Source organism: Oppia nitens, unplaced genomic scaffold (assembly GCF_028296485.1).
Source record: "Oppia nitens isolate AA-2021 unplaced genomic scaffold, nextdenovo-longstitch-racon4-pilon3 scaffold3_pilon_pilon_pilon, whole genome shotgun sequence".
NCBI lineage: Eukaryota > Metazoa > Arthropoda > Arachnida > Sarcoptiformes > Oppiidae > Oppia > Oppia nitens.
In genome coordinates this window covers 1,264,734-1,285,527 of record NW_026533221.1, presented here as the reverse complement: position 1 = coordinate 1,285,527, position 20,794 = coordinate 1,264,734, and the positions used below count along the sequence as shown (strand labels likewise).

The 20,794-nt window shown below is 28.9% G+C and overlaps 3 protein-coding genes across 3 annotated transcripts; 2 read left to right on the top strand and 1 right to left on the bottom strand.

Annotated features, from left to right (window-relative positions):
* Window positions 1-682: 682 nt before the first annotated feature.
* LOC128957396 (cationic amino acid transporter 4-like) lies at window positions 683-3,733 on the top strand. Its single transcript, XM_054303140.1, has 9 exons — window positions 683-855; window positions 977-1,129; window positions 1,243-1,295; window positions 1,565-1,950; window positions 2,200-2,271; window positions 2,374-3,193; window positions 3,272-3,292; window positions 3,356-3,503; window positions 3,594-3,733. The coding sequence occupies exons 1-9, from the start codon at window positions 684-686 to the stop codon at window positions 3,731-3,733; spliced, it is 1,965 nt and encodes a 654-aa protein (XP_054159115.1). The 5' UTR covers window position 683.
* A 7,767-nt stretch (window positions 3,734-11,500) lies between these two features.
* Window positions 11,501-12,054, top strand: LOC128958014 (GATA zinc finger domain-containing protein 14-like). Its single transcript, XM_054303829.1, has 2 exons — window positions 11,501-11,618; window positions 11,740-12,054. The coding sequence occupies exons 1-2, from the start codon at window positions 11,582-11,584 to the stop codon at window positions 12,018-12,020; spliced, it is 318 nt and encodes a 105-aa protein (XP_054159804.1). The 5' UTR covers window positions 11,501-11,581; the 3' UTR covers window positions 12,021-12,054.
* A 3,551-nt stretch (window positions 12,055-15,605) lies between these two features.
* Window positions 15,606-18,254, bottom strand: LOC128957390 (cationic amino acid transporter 4-like). Its single transcript, XM_054303135.1, is given in 10 exon segments — window positions 15,606-15,785; window positions 15,891-16,394; window positions 16,396-16,666; window positions 16,668-16,685; window positions 16,773-16,844; window positions 16,992-17,155; window positions 17,158-17,382; window positions 17,644-17,696; window positions 17,781-17,933; window positions 18,055-18,254. Coding segments are annotated over 10 exon segments (1,812 nt in total). The 5' UTR covers window positions 18,227-18,254.
* Window positions 18,255-20,794: the final 2,540 nt, after the last annotated feature.

Below are 20,794 nucleotides of genomic sequence, written 5' to 3'. Positions count from 1 at the left end.
TATATACTGTATATTGTATTAAATGGAAAAAGTCAGTTGTCTTGCGTTATATATATATTATATATATATTTATATTTATATATAAAATAATATCATAAAAAATGTAGACATAAATTGTATTTTCTATTGTGAGAGATATAGAGAGAAAAAAATAAATAAATAAAACATTTTTGTTTTTAAATCAAACATATTATTATTATTTTTTATATTTTAATTAACTATTCAATATTGACTGTTATTGTTGTTGTGAATTAATTAATTAAATAATACAATTGGTTATCATTTTTTTTCTCTCTAAATAATAATAATAATTTTTATATTCAATCTGTTGTTAATAATTAATCACAAAAATAATAATAATTATTATATATTTATATAAATTATTTTATTTTTTAAAAATATAAACAAAACACACACACACTTACAGTATATACTGTATATATATATTGATAACATATTGAATTTATATCAATTGTTTATTAATTAACTATTAATATTAAAAAATATATCATAATTATGATAATTATTATTATTAGTGTTAATATTATTTAGTTTTTTTTTTAAATTTCTGTTGTGATTTCAATTACTACCTATCGATAGCTCCGATACCTATCCGTCGTCACCCGACATATAATAATAATAATAATAAGACAAACATATAATAAACAACAATCAAAAAAAAAATGTCAAGAGATATACAATCGACAGCCAAAGTCTACATAAGCGACCTGTGGTTCAAAATGAAGAGAACCAAACAAATTAATAGACAAACAGATCTAATGGAGACACAGTTACGTAGATGTCTGTCCACGTTTGATATAGTATTGATGGGCATCGGCCATATGGTTGGGTCAGGTTAGTAGTTATGCTGTGGTGTTGTCAAACAATATATCATAATTTAATTTCTAGTATTTATTTTGTTGTTTGTTGTTATTTAATTAAATTTTTGTTTGTCTGTCTGCCCCCCCACCTACAGGTGCCTATGTGCTGACCTCATCGGTTGCCCGTAACATATCTGGTCCGGCAATTGTACTATCATTTATCATATCAGGTATCGCATCGTTTCTCAATGCGCTCAGTTATGCCGAATTTGCCGGCCGTTTTCCAAAATGTGGATCAGCCTATTCGTGTACAGTTAACTTATAAATATATTATATATGCTATACATATACAGTATATTAATATAGAGTATATCATAGTTTTAATTGACTATTAATTAATATGTATATTATATTTAAACAGATGCTTATCTAGCACTGGGCGAAATATGGTCGTTCATTGTCGGCTGGAATATGGTTAGTGTATTATACAGTATAACCAATATATACCAGAATATTCTGTATATATATATATATATTCTAATTATTATTATTTGATTACCTGTTCCAACAACACTACCACCACTACCACCACTACCACCACTACCACCACTACCACCACTACCACCACTACCACCACTACCACCACTACCACCACTACCACCACTACCACCACTACCACCACTACCACCACTACCACCACTACCACCACTACCACCAACAACAACAAACACATATACATACAGGTGCTTGAAAATGTTATCGGAACGGCAGCTGTCAGTAGGGCCTGTTCGGCCTACATCGACTCGCTAATGAACGGCCAGATACGTAACTATACGCTGGCATCGTTGGCCTCGTCCATAGGACTCAACTATTTTTCATCGCACGTCGATCTGTTTGCGTTCACTATTGTTATCGTATTGATTGTATTCATGACCACCGGTGTCAAGATTACCTCCTACTTGAACAACGTATTCTCCATTATCAACATTGCAGTCATACTGACCATCATTGTTGTTGGCCTGTATTTTGCCGACATTGACAACTGGCTGAACGCACCGAACGGTTTTATGGCCTACGGCTGGAGCGGTGTGTTTGCCGGTAGTGCCACATGTTTTTACGCCTATGTCGGGTATGTATTGTCTATTTTTTGTGTATAGGTAGGGGTAGAGTGTGTGTGTATGTGTGTGTGTATGTGTGTGTGTATGTGTGTGTATGTGTGTGTATGTGTGTGTATGTGTGTGTGTATGTGTGTGTATGTGTGTGTATGTGTGTGTATGTGTGTGTATGTGTGTGTAGGTGTGTAGGTGTGTGTGTAATGTATAATAAAATCAAAATGATTATATAATTTTTCATTTGTTTGGTCTGTATATACATATAGATTTGATTCAATAAGCAGTTCCGGTGAAGAGGCCCGCAATCCTAAGAGATCCATACCGTTGGCAACGTTTATGTAAAGCCTTTATATAAAAATTTTAAATATATTTATTTTTAAAGCAATTAATTTGTTGTTTAATTAATTGATCCCTAATTGGTTTGTTTGTGTGTTTCAAAGATCAATGACATTTGTTACGCTATCCTATGTGGCCGTATCGGCTGTCCTGACACTGATGATACCCTACAATGAAATTAATGCCGAATCCGGACTACCCGATGCTTTCGGCTCGCACGGAGCCGTTTGGGCCAAACTGGTGGTTATAGTCGGTGCATCGTGCGGTATGGTTACCGTACTTATCGGTACAATGTATTCGCTAACCCGAATAGTCTATGCCATGTCCGACGACGGGCTACTGTTTTCGTGGATGGGATCAGTCAATCAGCGGACACAGTTACCTTTGAATGCAATGTATTTTTTTGCATCACTGGGCGCATTGATGGCACTGTTCATCGATATAACAACACTCATCGAAATGATGTCCATCGGTACGCTGATTGCCTATCTGGTGGTCAGTGCATCGGTAATAGTGATCCGCTACGAGCCGACACTACAGCAGGACGACCAGTTGGTCGGCGGTGGCGGTCATTATCATCATCAGCAGCAACAGCCCGGTATCGGCCAATATCACGATACTATGGCCAACAATCAAGAGCTGAACGACCTATCGGTCGACTCGAGCGGCGGCGGTGGCGTCGGTGCCGGTGAAGCCAACAAACTGATCGACGAGTTGGCCACCGCTGAAACCGATTCGCTCGGTTCGTCATCGCATAGTCGACGACAAAATACTTTATTAAATTTGATCCGTTATTACGATTGTCGCGATTATCTTCGGCTGGCTATAGCCAGATATGCACCGAAATCCATGGTATCCATAGCTGTCCTGTTTCTAGTGGTTCTGCTATTTGTTTTTTGTCTGTCAATCAAACACTTTAATCGGGTAATCAGTTTTTTAATTAATTTTTTTAAATATATTAATATATGGATTAATTAATAATTTTATTGTTGGTATTTCCAGACAAATCACTATACATTTCAGGTTACAGTAATAACATTGCTGTCAATAGTAATACTATTGATAACCATATGTATTGGTATACAGAAACAAAATATGGTACCCCTTGGAGGCGATACATATAAAGTACCATTGGTACCCTTGGTACCTGTATTGTCCATATTTTTTAACATTGGTTTGATGATCAATTTGCAAACATTAACCTGGCTTAGGCTTATAGTTTGGATGATTGTTGGTTAGTATAAACAAATAAAATAATTTTTTTTAAAAATTTAATTATATTATATTAATTATTGTTTTTTTATTTAAAAATTTAATATAATAGGTCTATTTGTATATTTTTGTTACGGCATAAATCATAGCAAAATTGATAACAATTTCAAACAATTGCAATCAATTAATTCGGAAAATGTCCGCAAATGGGGATCACTTGACGATAACGTGTCCATGTCTTCAGCTTATTGATTGACAATATATATAAAAAAAATTGTTTAAAAATAATAATAATTATTATTATTATTATTGATTTATAAATATCTATGTTTCTAAAAAAAATATATTTATTTATATATTGAATGTCAAATATATAAATATTTATTATTTATTGATATTATATATATATATAATTAAGTAATTTTGTTATTTTGTGTAAATGTGATGATGATATAGATTGTTAAAAAAATATTTATATATATATATATATATAAATATATAAAAATATTGTTAATGAAAAATAAATTAATTATAAGTTTATAATTAATATAAATTAACGCATAATTATACTTAAATCTTACAGTATTTTAAGTTATTTTTTTTACTTTAAAAAAGTACAAATCATTTCAGTTTTATTAGCAATTTAAAAAATATTATTTATTGAAAATTATTTTTGTTATTATTATTATTTATATTATAATATTCAAAAAATTGTTAATTACTATTATATGATAATTAATTAATTAATTTTGATTATAAATATATGCCATACAATATTATTGATATTGTTAATTATTTTTAAGCATGATAATTAATTTATTGAATGTGTATATATATATATAAATTATGTATATTGTAATTATTATTATTATTATTATAATATAATTGTAACCCTTTTAAACAAATAACATTTAATAATTTAATAAATATATGCAAAACTAATAAAAAACAGTTTGAATTAGCATTTATTATACATAATACTGTATATAAAATCATTGATAAAAAATATATATTATATATTTAGTCTGATTATTGAATTACAAGTAAAACTTTTATATATATATATATATAAATTAATTTATCATTATTTACACAAAGACAGCTATTCAATTAAATAACAAATATATTAATTATTTAAATAAAATTTATATATAAACAGTATATTTGATATCTAACTGAATAACAGTTTTTAATATGTTTTTGACATATTTGGTTCAACTGTTTTACATATAATTATATAGTTATAGTTTAATTATAATAACAATATCTATATTTATTTATTTATATACCGGTATTATATTGTCTATCAAAATGTTCATATAATAGTCGAAAATGTTTTATTTTTTTGAATATCTTTAAAAAAATAAAACAATAATTTTATCTTTAAAAATATTTTTAAAAAAATATTAATTATAAAATTTAATTCAAGTAATTACATAAACAATATACCAAGACACTTTTAGTCTACGCTTTTATTTTAAAAAATATTACAATTTTAATTAATTAATTAATTTTTCATTCAATTACAATACAATTTTTTAGAAAATAATTCTTAAAAAACATGTTTCTAATGATATTGTATTTATAGTATATTATGTTTTTTTATATATAGAATTTCAATATTTTTTTAAATTGTTTTTTCAGATATAGACAACATCCCTATCCCCCACATCCCGGAGCTGTAATATAATGTGTTAATACTATTATAAATTAGTTTAGTACCAAAAATTTCTGTATCCATTATCAGTGTTGGCAGAGACAAAATTTTTTGTATAATTAATAATGTTTTTGTAAACATTGTAATAATACATGACCAATTTTAAATACCTAGTGTTAACAGTAATTATAAACCATGTTTTTTTAAAAAAAAATAATAAAAAATTTTATATTATTATATTTATTATACTGTATATATATATTTATTAGTTATATATTTAGTTATTAACATAGTATATACATATATTGTATTTAGTTTATAAATTGTATAATACAAGTAGTGTTAGCTCAGGGATATACAATACAACTAAACAAACTATAATTTTATTTTATTTTTTTTAATTTTTTGATTATTTATGTTAGCTGAAAATACAAACAACAACAAAAGTATGTAAAATATTGATACTTATAGATATAATTATTGTTTTTTAAATAACAAGATTATCTAATGTAAAAATACTATAGTTTTTAATTGTTGAATAAATTAATAAAATTTCTTTTATTATTATTATTATTTTCCAGGATATAGTAAGTTATTATTTTTATAATTAATAGTAATAAATATAATAATATTTTGTATTTTATAAAAAATTTAATAATAAAATCATTTTTTTAAATAATAAATTAACTTATTTTCTAATTTATTTATTTATTAAAAATAATTTTATTTAGTTATTACATATATGAGTAAATATTATAGTAAATTATATAATACAAGACATAAAGCATTTTGATAGACAACATATTAAAAAAATAGATATAAATATCGTTACTTTTAGTTACTAAATAACTAAAATTATGCGCAAACAGGTTAACCAAATATGTCAATCACAATATATTAGTTAAATAATAAAAATTTCAAATTTTATAAAAGTTAAATAAATTTTTAAAAAAAATCAAATCTATGAAAATTAAAATTCTGATTCAATAAAAATTTGTATAATAAATAGTATTGTGTTTTTAAAAAAATATATGTTTATTTCATACAGTGTATGCAAATTAATGGGTGATAATTAAAAAATATATTTTGTAATTTACAACTGATTAAACAATAATTTCAATATAAGTTGAATAATACAAATAAATAATTTTTTTTATTAAACTGAATAATATATTTTAATATTATTATGAAATAATTTTGTTTATTCAAACAGAATATTAAATTTTTTTTTAAAAAGAAATAATATAATTTAAAATATATATTTATGTACTGTATATATACTGTATGATATAAATTAAATTTATATAAAAAATACAATATACATTTAATATTTCATTTGTTTATTGTTATAAATTTGATATAATCTAAAACTGTTAAAATGCAAAGCAATAGTGTTTATGATATTTATATAAACAAAAATTTGTCTGAATTGTTATTATTTAAAATGTTTCAAAATAGTGAAAATCCAGAAATGCCTGAAATGCCTGAAATGATTGAAATGATTGAAATGACTAAAATGCCTGAAAATTATGAAATGCCTGAAAATTATGAAATGCCTGAAAATCCAGAAATGCCTGAAAATCCAGAAATACCTGAAAATCCAGAAATGACTGAAAATCCAGAAATTCCTGAAACGTCTGAAAATCCAGAAATGACTGAAAATCCAGAAATTCCTGAAACGTCTGAAAATCCAGAAATGCCTGAAAATCCAGAAATGTCTGAAAATATTTATCAACAGTCGATCAATAAGCTTAAGACTAAATGGTTGGAAATGACTGACCGACAGAAACGCCAGACAGTTATAAAAATTGTATTGTTTATTGTTTGCGGAATACTATTGACATATCATTCACATCTATTATACAAACAATATAATAGCGGTAAGACATTGGTTAGTACTAAATATGTTCGTCTAAACAATGAATCGTTACCCGGGTTTACCATCTGTTTTCCGTACGCTTTACGTATGGATGCTTTAGCCGATCGGTTTCCTGAGTTACGGCATAATTATAGTCTTTATAAACAATTGATAGACAATGTAAGTGACAATAATTATGAAAATTATACCCAAAAGTTAACATTTGAGGAAATTTATAAACAATTTGTCAATTATTATATTAACAAACGTTTGCCATTGAGAGATCTATACGATAGCAATATAACAGTACCACATAGGATAATCAATACAACTTACGAATGGGATTTAGATAAGATAATTAATGGTCAATATATATTTGCTAGGATTACGGCATTCAACAATACAAAGACAATACCAATTAGTGATTTTCGACCAATTATATCATTTACAAAGTTTGCTTATCCGGCAAAATGTTTATCTTTTTTCACTGAACTTAATCCCGATTTTGTAAAATACAATAAAGATTTGGAAGAAATAAGTTTTATAATCGGACATAATAAAGATTGGTTCCCGACATCATTATACGACAATACGCCGCTGACACTGATAATGCATTCGGGAAATAATACACCACTCGACAAGTTTAGCGATAATACTTTCCCATTATATATGAATAATTTTTATCGTATCGGATATTTGACAATCAAAACCATACGATTGCCTCCAAAATGGGACACCAATTGTAAAGAATATGATATTTATGATTACAGTAACACCGGTAGTGACCAAAAGCAGCCGCGAACCAGATTCGAGTGTATCTATCGATGTATTCGACAACATATGGCGACAAATAATGATTGTTGTGGTGTTGGTGTTGTTGATGGCAATAACCGGAACTATCTTAACTGTAATCGATGTATGCCTTGGGATGTTAGTCTAATACCTGACTATTTGGTTAATGATAATGTGTCAATTACATGTAATAAATATGTTAATTATGTTGATTGTAGACTACCGATACGTAAAATTTGCGATAATCGATGTCAAGATTCATGTTATGATTATAAATATATTATGAGTTTGTTGGACAAAAGTAAAGTTGATTTTAAAAGTAATAAATATAATCAAAAGTACAACTTATCGGTTATCGCTTATATCAGGCATATGTCGAATTCGGATCAGTTGGTTGAGCACAGCCCCCAAATGACCCGAATTGAGTTAATATCAAATTTAGGCGGACTATTGGGAATGTGGATGGGATTGGCTGTATTTACTACACTTAATTATATATTCAAAATATTTTAGCTAAATTTATTATAATTATTATTATTTTGTATAATTTTTAGTTTAATAAACATATAACTATTTTTTATTATTTTTTTATAATATAATAATATCAATAGTATTGTACAGTTTTAAATTTAAATGTTAAATTTTATTAAAACAATTTTATTAGTTTAAAATTTATTTATTATAGTATATATATATATATTAATAAATATATGTAATAATTAGTAAAATCCGATTTGTCGTAATAACCATTTCTTAAATTATAATAAATTATAATATAATTTGTTGTAAATTTTAGAAATATATATATATATATAATGTTTTCAATTGAATATAAATCTTATGAAATGTATTTGTTTTGGTGTCAATTAATTACTATTTTTTCCCCAAGATTATAATATAATATTAAGTGTTGTAATCTTTATTTTAATTGTAAACAAAATTATTATTTAATTATAAAAATATTTTAGTTGTATATCAAATAACTTTTCTTTAAATTTTCATAAAATATCTATTTGATTTAGCTTATTAGTATTTTGAACAATTATTTACATATATATACTGTATATAATAATTGTAAAACTTAAAATTTAAGTATTGATTATAATTTGTATATGATTTTTTGTTTTTTATAAATTACATACTTATATATATAATGTGCTGCTGTTATAATCCATCGATCATTTAATATTGAACCCGAACACATACTATAATAATTTATTTTTCATAGTATTTGTTTTAAATAATATAAATTGTCATTTAATATACAGTATTTATATAATTATTATTAATAATTATTATATTGATATACCTTTCCCCGTAAGGAAATATCCATAGTTTCTTATATTTGTGAATATATACCGCAAACGGCACTTCTCCCGGTTTGGCCGATCGTCCAAACTGTATGTCCTGTTGTTGTGTATAGTTTGCATACCAGCGGAAACACTGGCCGTTCATCAGCACTGACTCGCGGCCCACACCACACCCTTCCGGTGATATTATACTATCCATTGATGATATGATAGCACATAATGTATACCATATAATCACTAATTGTTTGATATAATTAACTGAATTTGTTAAACAAAATATTATAATAAACAGATACAGTATGTACTGGATATCAACTTATATGATATTTATATTTATAGGAAAATATAAATGATTACAATTTTATCTAAATCTCGTAAATTAACACTATTTTACAATTTTTAGTTATTTTTAAGTTATATATAATAAAATAATAAAATACATTTAATCTAGTTATTAAATTACAATAAAATTTCTGTAATATAAAGTATATTGTTTCATTAATACAAATATTTTTAGTTTATCATATTTACATAAAATTGTTAATTATTATAGATATTGTAAAAATATCAAATATTTAGTAAATTTATATAGATATATAATATATAACAATATTGAATTATTTACAACTAAATGTAAAATTTTATAATAATTTAATCTTATTTTTACGAATATATATAAATTATATTATTTATCAATTAGTAAATCAATTGTTATTTCTATATAAACTATAGAAACTATGTATCAAATTATTAATAAAACAATTTGGTTATAAAAATTATAATATAAAATAAATACTATTAGATTCAATAATAAGTATTAATTAATTATTAAATATATAATACTAATAAATCCAAAAATTATAATTAAGTTTGTTTTATACAGTTATTTTTTGAATCTATTTTTTATATTAATTTAATAAAAAATTATAGATTAATGGTTTTCATCAAAAAAAAATCCAGACACCGATGACCTGATGTCGGAAATAATTTTTATTGATTTTATAAAAATTTATGTTTAAATTGAATAATTTTCTTAATAACTATTAGCTTGAGTTTGATAAACCATATTCATAGCCATTAATCTTCAAATTTATTGTTGAATTTATTTGTAAACTATTTTTTTGTCTTTTTGAATAGTTGTCTTATAAATGATAATTATGTTTATTTTTATTTTATTATTTTTATTATTAGTGATTATAGAGATTATATCTATATTATTGAAAATCATTAGTTTTAGTGTAATTATTAAAAAAAATATTTAATAATTTATTGTTTTCATCATCTTTTTCAATAAATCTCATAAAAATTGTTATCAATTTTTTATTAAAACAATCAATATATGAAATAATATAAGTAAACTAAAATTGACAATCAATATTAGATCAATTAGATAATAATCATATAATGATTGACGTATTTAATATAAATTTAATATAAATTAATAATTATTGTATATCTGTTTGATATGTTAAGTATTTTTATTAAACAAAATAAATTATTAAAAATAGCTAAGACAAAGTAGTAATATTTATAAATAATAAAATTAAACAAAAAAATTAAACAAATGTTTAATTATAATTAATAATTATTTATGTGAACAAAAATGGTAGATATAGTCATATAACTAATTGATTTCTTAAGCAATATAATCTCAATAATGTAGTGACAGTCTCTCTCTCTATCAAAGTTTAATATACAATACTGATTACTTTTAAAAATTTATTATAAAATAATATTTTTTAACATATGGTATTTTTCATAATTAATTAATTTTTTTTATAATAAAAATTATTAAAACTATTTACCTCATAAAAATATTTAATATTAATTTATTAAAAAATAAAATTTATTGAGATAGTCTTAAACAGCGGTGCCGACTAAGACAGCGGCGATGCTTTTAATTTCAATTATTTGGTCAACAATACATTGGACTTAAAAGTGACCAAGGACAACGTTGTAGATAATTTTAAACTAGATAATATTGTAATTGGTCATTTTTTTAATTAATTATATGATTGGGCAGATAATATACAGTCGACTGTTAAAAAATTGTAAAAATGATAGTCGACTGCAATTATCTGCCCAATGATGCAATTATTTAAAAAATGACTAATTACAATATTATCCAGTTTAAAATTATCTACAACATTGCCACCTTGGTCGCTTTTAAGTCCAACGTATTGTTGACCAAATAATTGAAATTAAAAGCATCGCCGCTGTCGTAGTCGGCACCGCTGTTTAAGACTATCTCAATAAATTATATTTTTTATATTATTTTTTAATAAATTAATATTAAATATTTTTATGAGGTAAATAGTCTTAATAATTTTTATTAGAAAAAAATTAATTAAATATGAAAAATACCATATTTTAAAAAATATTATTATTTAATAAATTTTTAAAAGTAATCAGTATTGTATTAAACTTTGATAGAGAGAGAGAGAGAAAAAAAATAAGACAAATTAACCACAAAACAGAAAATAATGTCTAAATTTTGTTTAATTGCTATCACAATGATTGGTATTATTATTATTCTTTTTTTAATTAATAATTTTATTATTATTATTATTAAATTTAAAAAACAAAATATAAACATTTAATTATTAATTTTATTTATTTGTCTTAATTTATCTATAAATAGTAATCTATGCAATGATCATGGACAGTTGTTTCAATAATGATGATCATCATAATACCGATGAACATAACAGTCCAGATCAACATAACAGTGCCGATGAACATAACAGTCCAGATCAACATAACAGTGCCGATGAACATAACAGTCCAGATCAACATAATAATGATGAACACAGTAGTAGTCATACTTATTCACCATATGTTCGTCGTGTTCATAATCTAGTCAGAAATCTTGAAGAAAAATCTGAATTACAGCCGTACGAAAAAGGAAATAATGAAAAATAATAATATTAATAATAACATTAAATATATATATATATAATATAAGTTAATTATTTATAAAAAAAATTTGTTTAAGTAAAAAAATAATTGTTTTTGAAACTAATAAATTAAATTTTTTATTTAACTAATTAATACTCTTATTAAAAAAAAATATGTAAGTGTGTGTGTGTGTGTATGTGTGTATTGATTAGATTATTGTGATATTGTGATAATCATTGATGATATACTTCAGTAAATAACATTATGTTGAAATTAGTTTTATTTTTTTTAAATAAATTATCAGGGTAGCAAATTGGGGGGGGGTAAGGTTATCTTACCCCCTTTTGAGATCGAGATATTTAGGTTATTGGCCCACTAATGTCTTAATCTATGTTTATACTATATCATAATCATTGATAGAAATAACATTATATTTTGTTTAAATCTATGAATAAATATTAAAATAAATAACTATTTTCTATAGTATTTTTGTCATTTTTTTTAAAAAAAATAGTGCCATTTTTATTAATATACAAAAAATATTTTATTTACTAAATATATTAAAATTTTTATAAAGCAGATGTTTTTATATTTTTATTTAATAAACTAATATAAAATATTTTTTGTCGAAATTGGTTTTAATAATTTTTTAAAAATAATAATTAACTACAGACAAATATATTAATTTATATATCATTTTTCTATTTGCGTCAATAAAGCAGATTTTATTTTATTTATTTTTGTTGGTTATAGTTATATAGAAAAGATAACTGTACTAAAAAAAATATAGTTACTATAGTCAAAGATTACCAAAATAATAGATCACTACTACCACTACTACTACCACTACTACCACTACTACCACTACTACCACTACTACCACTACTACCACTACTACCACTACTACCACTACTACCACTACTACCACTACTACCACTACTACCACTACTACCACTACTACTACCACTACTACCACTACTACCACTACTACCACTACTACCACTACTACCACTACTACCACTACTACCACTACTACCACTACTACCACTACTACCACTACTACCACTACTACCACTACTACCATTACTACTACCACTACTACTACCACTACTACTACCACTACTACTACCACTACTACTACCACTACTACTACTACTACTACTACCACCACCACTACTACCACAATCAAAGCATTAATGATACACTATTTTTTAGTATTTTAGTAATTTTTATCTTTTAAAATAATTAATTTTTTAAGTAATACTTACTAATACAGTACCACCACYACCACCACCACTACCACCACCACCACCACCACCACCACCACCAAATTTAATTAATTTTTTTATAATAAAAATTATTAAGACTATTTACCTCATAAAAATATTTAATATTAATTTATTAAAAAATAATATAAAAAATATAATTTATTGAGACTCTTAATCAGCGGTGCCGACTACGACAGCGGCGATGCTTTTAATTTCAATTATTTGGTCAACAATACGTTGGACTTAAAAGCGACCAAGGTGGCAATGTTGTAGATAATTTTAAACTGGATAATATTGTAATTGGTCATTTTTTAATTAATTGCATCATTGGGCAGATAATTGCAGTCGACTCTAATTTTTACAATTTTTTAACAGTCGACTGTATATTATCTGCCCAATCATATAATTTGTTAGGCCGAAGAGTGATTAGGCCAACAATTTACGACAAGTAATTAAAATTGAATAAATTTTATTAATGTTTAACTACTGAATGTCGTATAATATTGAATAACTGAACGCAACTGATTATAACTATGAAAAAGCATAAGTATATATAGATATAAAAAGCGGTTATTTATGATTTATTTATGAATAGCCATCTGCCGGCTGTCATTCCCCCGCTGACAAAGACCAGGGCGGTGGCCAACGAGATTTTCGGTGAACGATGGGTGACTGTTGACGACGACGATCTGGTACAGTTCGTGTATTATCTGTCAATGTGTCGATGAGTCCATTGGTTGGTTGGCGTACCAATTGTTTGGCAATTTGTTTGTTTGTTGTCGGTTTTTGTGAACCATCGTTTTTGTATCGACTTTCGGTTGTTTTATTATTATTAGTCATGCCATTGTCGGTACTGACGCTGTGATTATCATTAATAAAGTCAGTATGAGCGACAACTGTTTTGTTAAACGACAATTTGTTTGTGTTCAACGTGATTTGACGGCAATGTTTTTGTTTATCAATTGTCTTGAAAGTGAGTGAAGACTGTTTGGCAGTGCTTTGTATTTCAGACAATTGTTTAACTGATTGTGACGGTAACTCCAACGGAGTGACGACTGATGAGAACTCAATTGTTGAGTTTTCAGCGTCTGGTTTGACATTATTTTTCGCTGTAATAATGTGATGTGAACTGTTCGGTGCCTGGACTTGTATGCAATACGAACTGTTGTCATCAGTGGTGAGTGAGGTTTTCGCGAGTGTCGATGGATTCGCCGAATCGCTTCGTTTTAGCGGACTCTATGCCTAAGGCGACCTCAAACCATTCTTATGGTGTCTTAGGACGAAGAGATCCGAGATGATAACGTTAGGTTTCGGGAATACCATTAGTTAACACGGCTATTGTGTTGTCGTCAGAGAGACCGGCTCTTTGTGTCAACCGTCTCATGTCATTGTAATATGAAGTGACTGATTCGTTTCGTTGTAGTGAGCGTTGAAGTGCTTCTATCAACGGGTTTGTGGTTTGACGACCAAACTGATTGATCATCAATTCACGGCAGCGGTGCCATGACATTGTGTGTCCGTGGGGAACAATTTCTCTGGCAACCCATGAGAGTGCATCACCTGAGAGATGTCGAGCTAAGACGACCATCTTTTGTTTATCTTCAGTGATGTCGGCGGTAAGAAAGGAGAAGACGTCGAGCCATTCCTCTATAGTTACAGATGAGTCGGAACCCGAATATTTGTCGCATAATAATTCGGTATAGTATGTGTTGTGATGAGTAGCGGCGATTGCGTCACCGAAATCAATGCAAGTGTTTGCTGAAAATGGCGCCGGTTGTGAGCGAGTTTGATATGCGCTTCCGTTTCCGTTACATGTGTTCGACAATTGCGGTAAGACTGGACTGTTGGTTGTGCGCAACCGCGAGACCCGTTCGGTGAGAACGGTTTCGGTGTCTCTGTCGCTTACGTCTCTGACCGTAGTCTGACCACTGTTACGCGAATCGGTTGTGACAGCGCGATATGCTTCGGCTATGTGTCTGTGAACCATTGATTGAGCAACACGTCTTCGTGTGCGGCTTCTGGTGTTGTAGACCGGCATGTCCGATGATTTCAGGTGAGTTATGTTGAAGGTGATCCTGTGTGGGATCCTGCCGACTGCGCCAAAATTGTTATCCCGTTGATTGAATGGCCAACAATTAACAAGTAGTTAAAAATTGAATAATAGTTTTTTAATGTTTAACGTACATAATGTTGTATATTTGAATAACTGATTGCTACTGATTATAACAATGAAAAGCATAAGTATATATAGATATTAAAAGCTGATAAATAAGTGATAATTATGAGTAGCCATCTGTCGGCTGTTACTATTATATTAAATTTTTAAATAAAAAAACAATAATTAATATAATATAATAAAAAATATGGACAATACAGGTACCAGGGGTACCAATGGTACTTTATATGTATCGCCACCAAGGGGTACCATATTTTGTTTCTGTATACCAATACATATTGTTATCAATAGTATTACTATTGACAGCAATGTTATTACTGTAACCTGAAATGTATAGTGATTTGTCTGGAAATAATACCAACAAAAAAATTTATTAATTAATTATAATTCATATATATATTTTAAAAATTAAAAAAAATAAAATAATTTAATTGCAAAAAAATTGTTTACCCGATTAAAGTGTTTGATTGACAGACAAAATACAAACAGTAGAACCACTAGAAACAGGACAGCTATGGATACCATGGATTTCGGTGCATATCTGGCTATTGCCAGCCGAAGATAATCACGACAATCGTAATAACGGATCAAATTTAATACAGTATTTTGTCGTCGACTATGCGATGACGAACCCAGCGAATCGGTTTCAGCGGTGGCCAACAGTTTGTTGGCTTCACCGGCACCGACACCGCCACCGCTCGAGTCCACTGATAGGTCGTTCAGTTCTTGATTGTTGGCCATAGTATCGTGATATTGTCCGATACCCGGCTGATGATAATGACCGCCACCGCCGCCGACCAACTGGTCGTCCTGTTGTAGTGTCGGCTCGTAGCGGATCACTATTACCGATGCACTGACCACCAGATAGGCAATCAGCGTACCGATGGACATCATTTCGATGAGTGTAGTTATATCGATGAACAGTGCCATCAGTGCGCCCAGTGATGCAAAAAAAATACATTGCATTCAGTGGTAACTGTGTCCGCTGATTGACTGATCCCATCCACGAAAACAGTAGCCCGTCGTCGGACATGGCATAGACTATTCGGGTTAGCGAATACATTGTACCAATGAGGACAGTAACCATACCGCACGATGCCCCGACTATAACCACCAGTTTGGCCCAAACGGCTCCGTGCGAGCCGAAAGCATCGGGTAGTCCTGATTCGGCATTAATTTCATTGTAGGGTATCATCAGTGTCAGGACAGCCGATACGGCCACATAGGATAACAAATGTCATTGATCTTTGAAACACACAAACAAACCAATTAGGGATCAATTAATTAAACAACAAATTAATTGCTTTAAAAATTTTTATATAAAGGCTTTACATAAACGTTGCCAACGGTATGGATCTCTTAGGATTGCGGGCCTCTTCACCGGAACTGCTTATTGAATCAAATCTATATGTATATACAGACCAAACAACAAATATATAATCAATTTTGATTTTATTATACACTACATCTACACACCTACACACCTACACAACTACACACATACACACTCTACCCCTACCTATACACACACAAAAAATACACAATACATACCCGACATAGGCGTAAAAACATGTGGCACTACCGGCAAACACACCACTCCAGCCGTAGGCCATAAAACCGTTCGGTGCGTTCAGCCAGTTGTCAATGTCGGCAAAATACAGGCCAACAACAATGATGGTCAGTATGACTGCAATGTTGATAATGGAGAATACTGTACGTTGTTCAAGTAGGAGGTAATCTTGACGCCGGTGGTCATGAATACAATCAATACGATAACAATAGTGAACGCAAACAGATCGACGTGCGATGAAAAATAGTTGAGTCCTATGGACGAGGCCAACGATGCCAGCGTATAGTTACGTATCTGGCCGTTCATTAGCGAATCAATGTAGGCCGAACAGGCCCGACTGACCGCTGCCGTTCCGATAACATTTTCCAGCACCTGTATGTATATGTGTTTGTAGTGGTAGTAGTGGTGGTAGTGGTGGTAGTGGTGGTAGTGGTGGTAGTGGTGGTAGTGGTGGTAGTGGTGGTAGTGGTGGTGGTAGTAGTGGTAGTGGTGGTAGTAGTGGTGGTAGTAGTGGTGGTAGTAGTGGTGGTTGTGTTGTTGGAACAGGTAATCAAATAATAATAATAATTAGAAAAATATATACAGAATATTCTGGTATATCGATATATTGGTTATACTGTATAATACACTAACCATATTCCAGCCGACAATGAACGACCATATTTCGCCCAGTGCTAGATAAGCATCTGTTTAAATATAATATACATATTAATTAATAGTCAATTAAAACTATGATATACTGTATATTAATATTTATAAGTTAACTGTACACGAATAGGCTGATCCACATTTTGGAAAACGGCCGGCAAATTCGGCATAACTGAGCGCATTGAGAAACGATGCGATACCTGATATGATAAATGATAGTACAATTGCCGGACCAGATATGTTACGGGCAACCGATGAGGTCAGCACATAGGCACCTGTAGGTGGGGGGGCAGACAAACAAACAAAAATTTAATTAAATAACAACAAACAACAAAATAAATACTAGAAATTAAATTATGATATATTGTTTGACAACACCACAGCATAACTACTAACCGGACCCAACCATATGGCCGATGCCCATCAATACTATATCAAACGTGGACAGACATCTACGTAACTGTGTCTCCATTAGATCTGTTTGTCTATTAATTTGTTTGGTTCTCTTCATTTTGAACCACAGGTCGCTTATGTAGACTTTGGCTGTCGATTGTATATCTCTTGACATTTTTTTGGTGTTTATTATATGTTTGTCTTATTATTATTATTATATGTCGGGTGACGACTGATAGGTATCGGAGCTATCGATAGGTAGTAATTGAAATCACGACAGAAATTAAAAAAAACTAAATAATATTAACACTAATAATAATAATTATCATAATTATGATATATTTTTTAATATTAATAGTTAATTAATAAACAATTGATATAAATTCAATATGTTATCAATATATATATATATACAGTATATACTGTAAGTGTGTGTGTGTTTTGTTTATATTTTTAAAAAATAATATAATTTATATTTATAAAATAATTATTATTATTTTTGTGATTAATTTCTAGTGCCCCCACTCAGACCCCTTAATTTCACACATTATTTATGTTAACTTTAATTATTTCAAATATCATTTCACTTATTATTCAATCACTTACATTACAACCAATCAATTCAAAATACTTTAAACCGTTTGTAAATACTATCATTTGATTTGTTATAATAATCGTTGACTCAATCTCTTTGTTCAAACACTCATTTCATTGTATTTAATATTATATCCGTTATAATATCACTTCAGTTAGTTATTGTCATTCATACTGAACACATCACACAATTCATTACTAATCACTTCAGTTCACGTGTTCAGTCAATTACTTTGTCTTTAATGATAATTCAATTCAATCAATAAATTATTATCTTATATCTGGTGTTGTCTTCATTATTATCAATTGTGGTCACTATCGTAGTCATTGCGCAATGACTCCGGACTACTAATCACTGAGTGATATCGGCGACGATTGTATGTTGTGTTTGGGTGTAAGTTGGTAGACATCATTGGCTATCAATTATCACTGCTTACCACTAGTCAATCACATTTGGCACACCTGGTCAAGCTTTCACACGCACCCGACATAACAAATTATTAACAACAGATTGAATATAAAAATTATTATTATTATTTAGAGAGAAAAAAATTGATAACCAATTGTATTATTTTAATAATTTAATTCACAACAACAACAATAACAGTCAATATTGAATAGTTAATTAAAATATAAAAAAATAATAATAATATGTTTTTAACATTTTTAGTTTTATTTATTTATTTTTTTCTCTCTATATCTCTCACAATAGAAAATACAATTTATGTCTACATTTTTTATGATATTATTTTATATATAAATATATATATATAATATATATAACGCAAGACAACTGACTTTTTCCATTTAATACAATATACAGTATATATATTATCTGTAATTTTCGCGCACATCTATGTAGTGCACAGTTATGCGAAAGAATATGTAGGGCTTTCGGGCAAACACACAGTTAGTTAGGACTAACACTGGTGTGTATGTATGTGTGTGTATGTATGTATGTGTATGTATGTATGTGTGCGTATGCGTATGTGTGTATGTAATGGGGCCTCGGTGGCCGAAAGGCTAAGTTGTCGGCTTTCGAGTACGATAACCCGAGATCGATACCCGGACGGGCCACCTAAGTATGTTGGGATTTTTAACGCGAGGAAACAGATAATATGTGTACGAAGAACTGTCCGCATATATAATGCTGTCCTATTGTTAATAGGGGTACTCCTCTAACTACTGCACTCTCGGCGGTTATGAGTGCTATACACAGTATAACCAACAATACTGGAGAGAAACATAGTTTAAGGGTTCTCAAAACCCCGTGCATGCAATCATTGTAAAAACGGGGATATAAATCCTGGATATTGTATGTGTATGTATGTATGTGTGTCTATGTGTTTGTGGTATGAGAAGTGCACTCACATCCAGAATATATATACTGAATACTGTCTATATATATACAGAATATTCTGTATGTATGTGTGTATCTGTGTATGTATGCTTGTGAGTCAGTGTGTATGTATGTATGTATGTGTGTGTGTGTGTGTGTGTGTATGTATGTATGTATGTATGTATGTATGTATGTATGTATGTATGTATGTATGTATGTATGTATGTATGTATGTATGTATGTATGTATGTATGTATGTATGTATGTATGTATGTATGTATGTATGTATGTATGTATGTATGTATGTATGTATGTATGTATGTATGTATGTATGTATGTATGTATGTATGTATGTATGTATGTATGTATGTATGTATGTATGTATGTATGTATGTATGTATGTATGTATGTATGTATGTATGTATGTATGTATGTATGTATGTATGTATGTATGTATGTATGTATGTATGTATGTATGTATGTATGTATGTATGTATGTATGTATAGTTACGTATCTGGCCGTTTATCAGTGAGTCAATGTAGTCCGAACAGGCCCGACTCACAGCTGCCGTTCCGATAACATTTTCCAGCACCTGTATGTATATGTGTTTGTAGTGGTAGTAGTGGTTGTAGTGGTGGTGGTAGTAGTGGTGGTAGTAGTAGTGGTAGTAGTAGTGGTAGTAGTGGTGGTAGTGGTGGTAGTGGTGGTAGTAGTGGTAGTGGTGGTAGTAGTGGTGGTTGTGGTGGTGGTAGTGGTTGTAGTGGTGATGATAGTGGGTGTGGTAGCTATAATTAATAATTATTGATGTA

What these genes read in the sequence shown, in the direction of transcription:
- LOC128957396 (XM_054303140.1), top strand. Translation starts at nt 684, where the DNA reads ATGTCAAGAGATATACAATCGACAGCCAAAGTCTACATAAGCGACCTG. An exon ending in CGGCCATATGGTTGGGTCAG is followed by an intron (nt 856 to 976) that starts GTTAGTAGTTAT and finishes CCCCACCTACAG; the next exon opens with GTGCCTATGTGCTGACCTCA. An exon ending in TGTTTTTACGCCTATGTCGG is followed by an intron (nt 1,951 to 2,199) that starts GTATGTATTGTC and finishes ATATACATATAG; the next exon opens with ATTTGATTCAATAAGCAGTT.
- LOC128958014 (XM_054303829.1), top strand. Translation starts at nt 11,582, where the DNA reads ATGTCTAAATTTTGTTTAATTGCTATCACAATGATTG. An exon ending in AATTGCTATCACAATGATTG is followed by an intron (nt 11,619 to 11,739) that starts GTATTATTATTA and finishes ATCTATAAATAG; the next exon opens with TAATCTATGCAATGATCATG.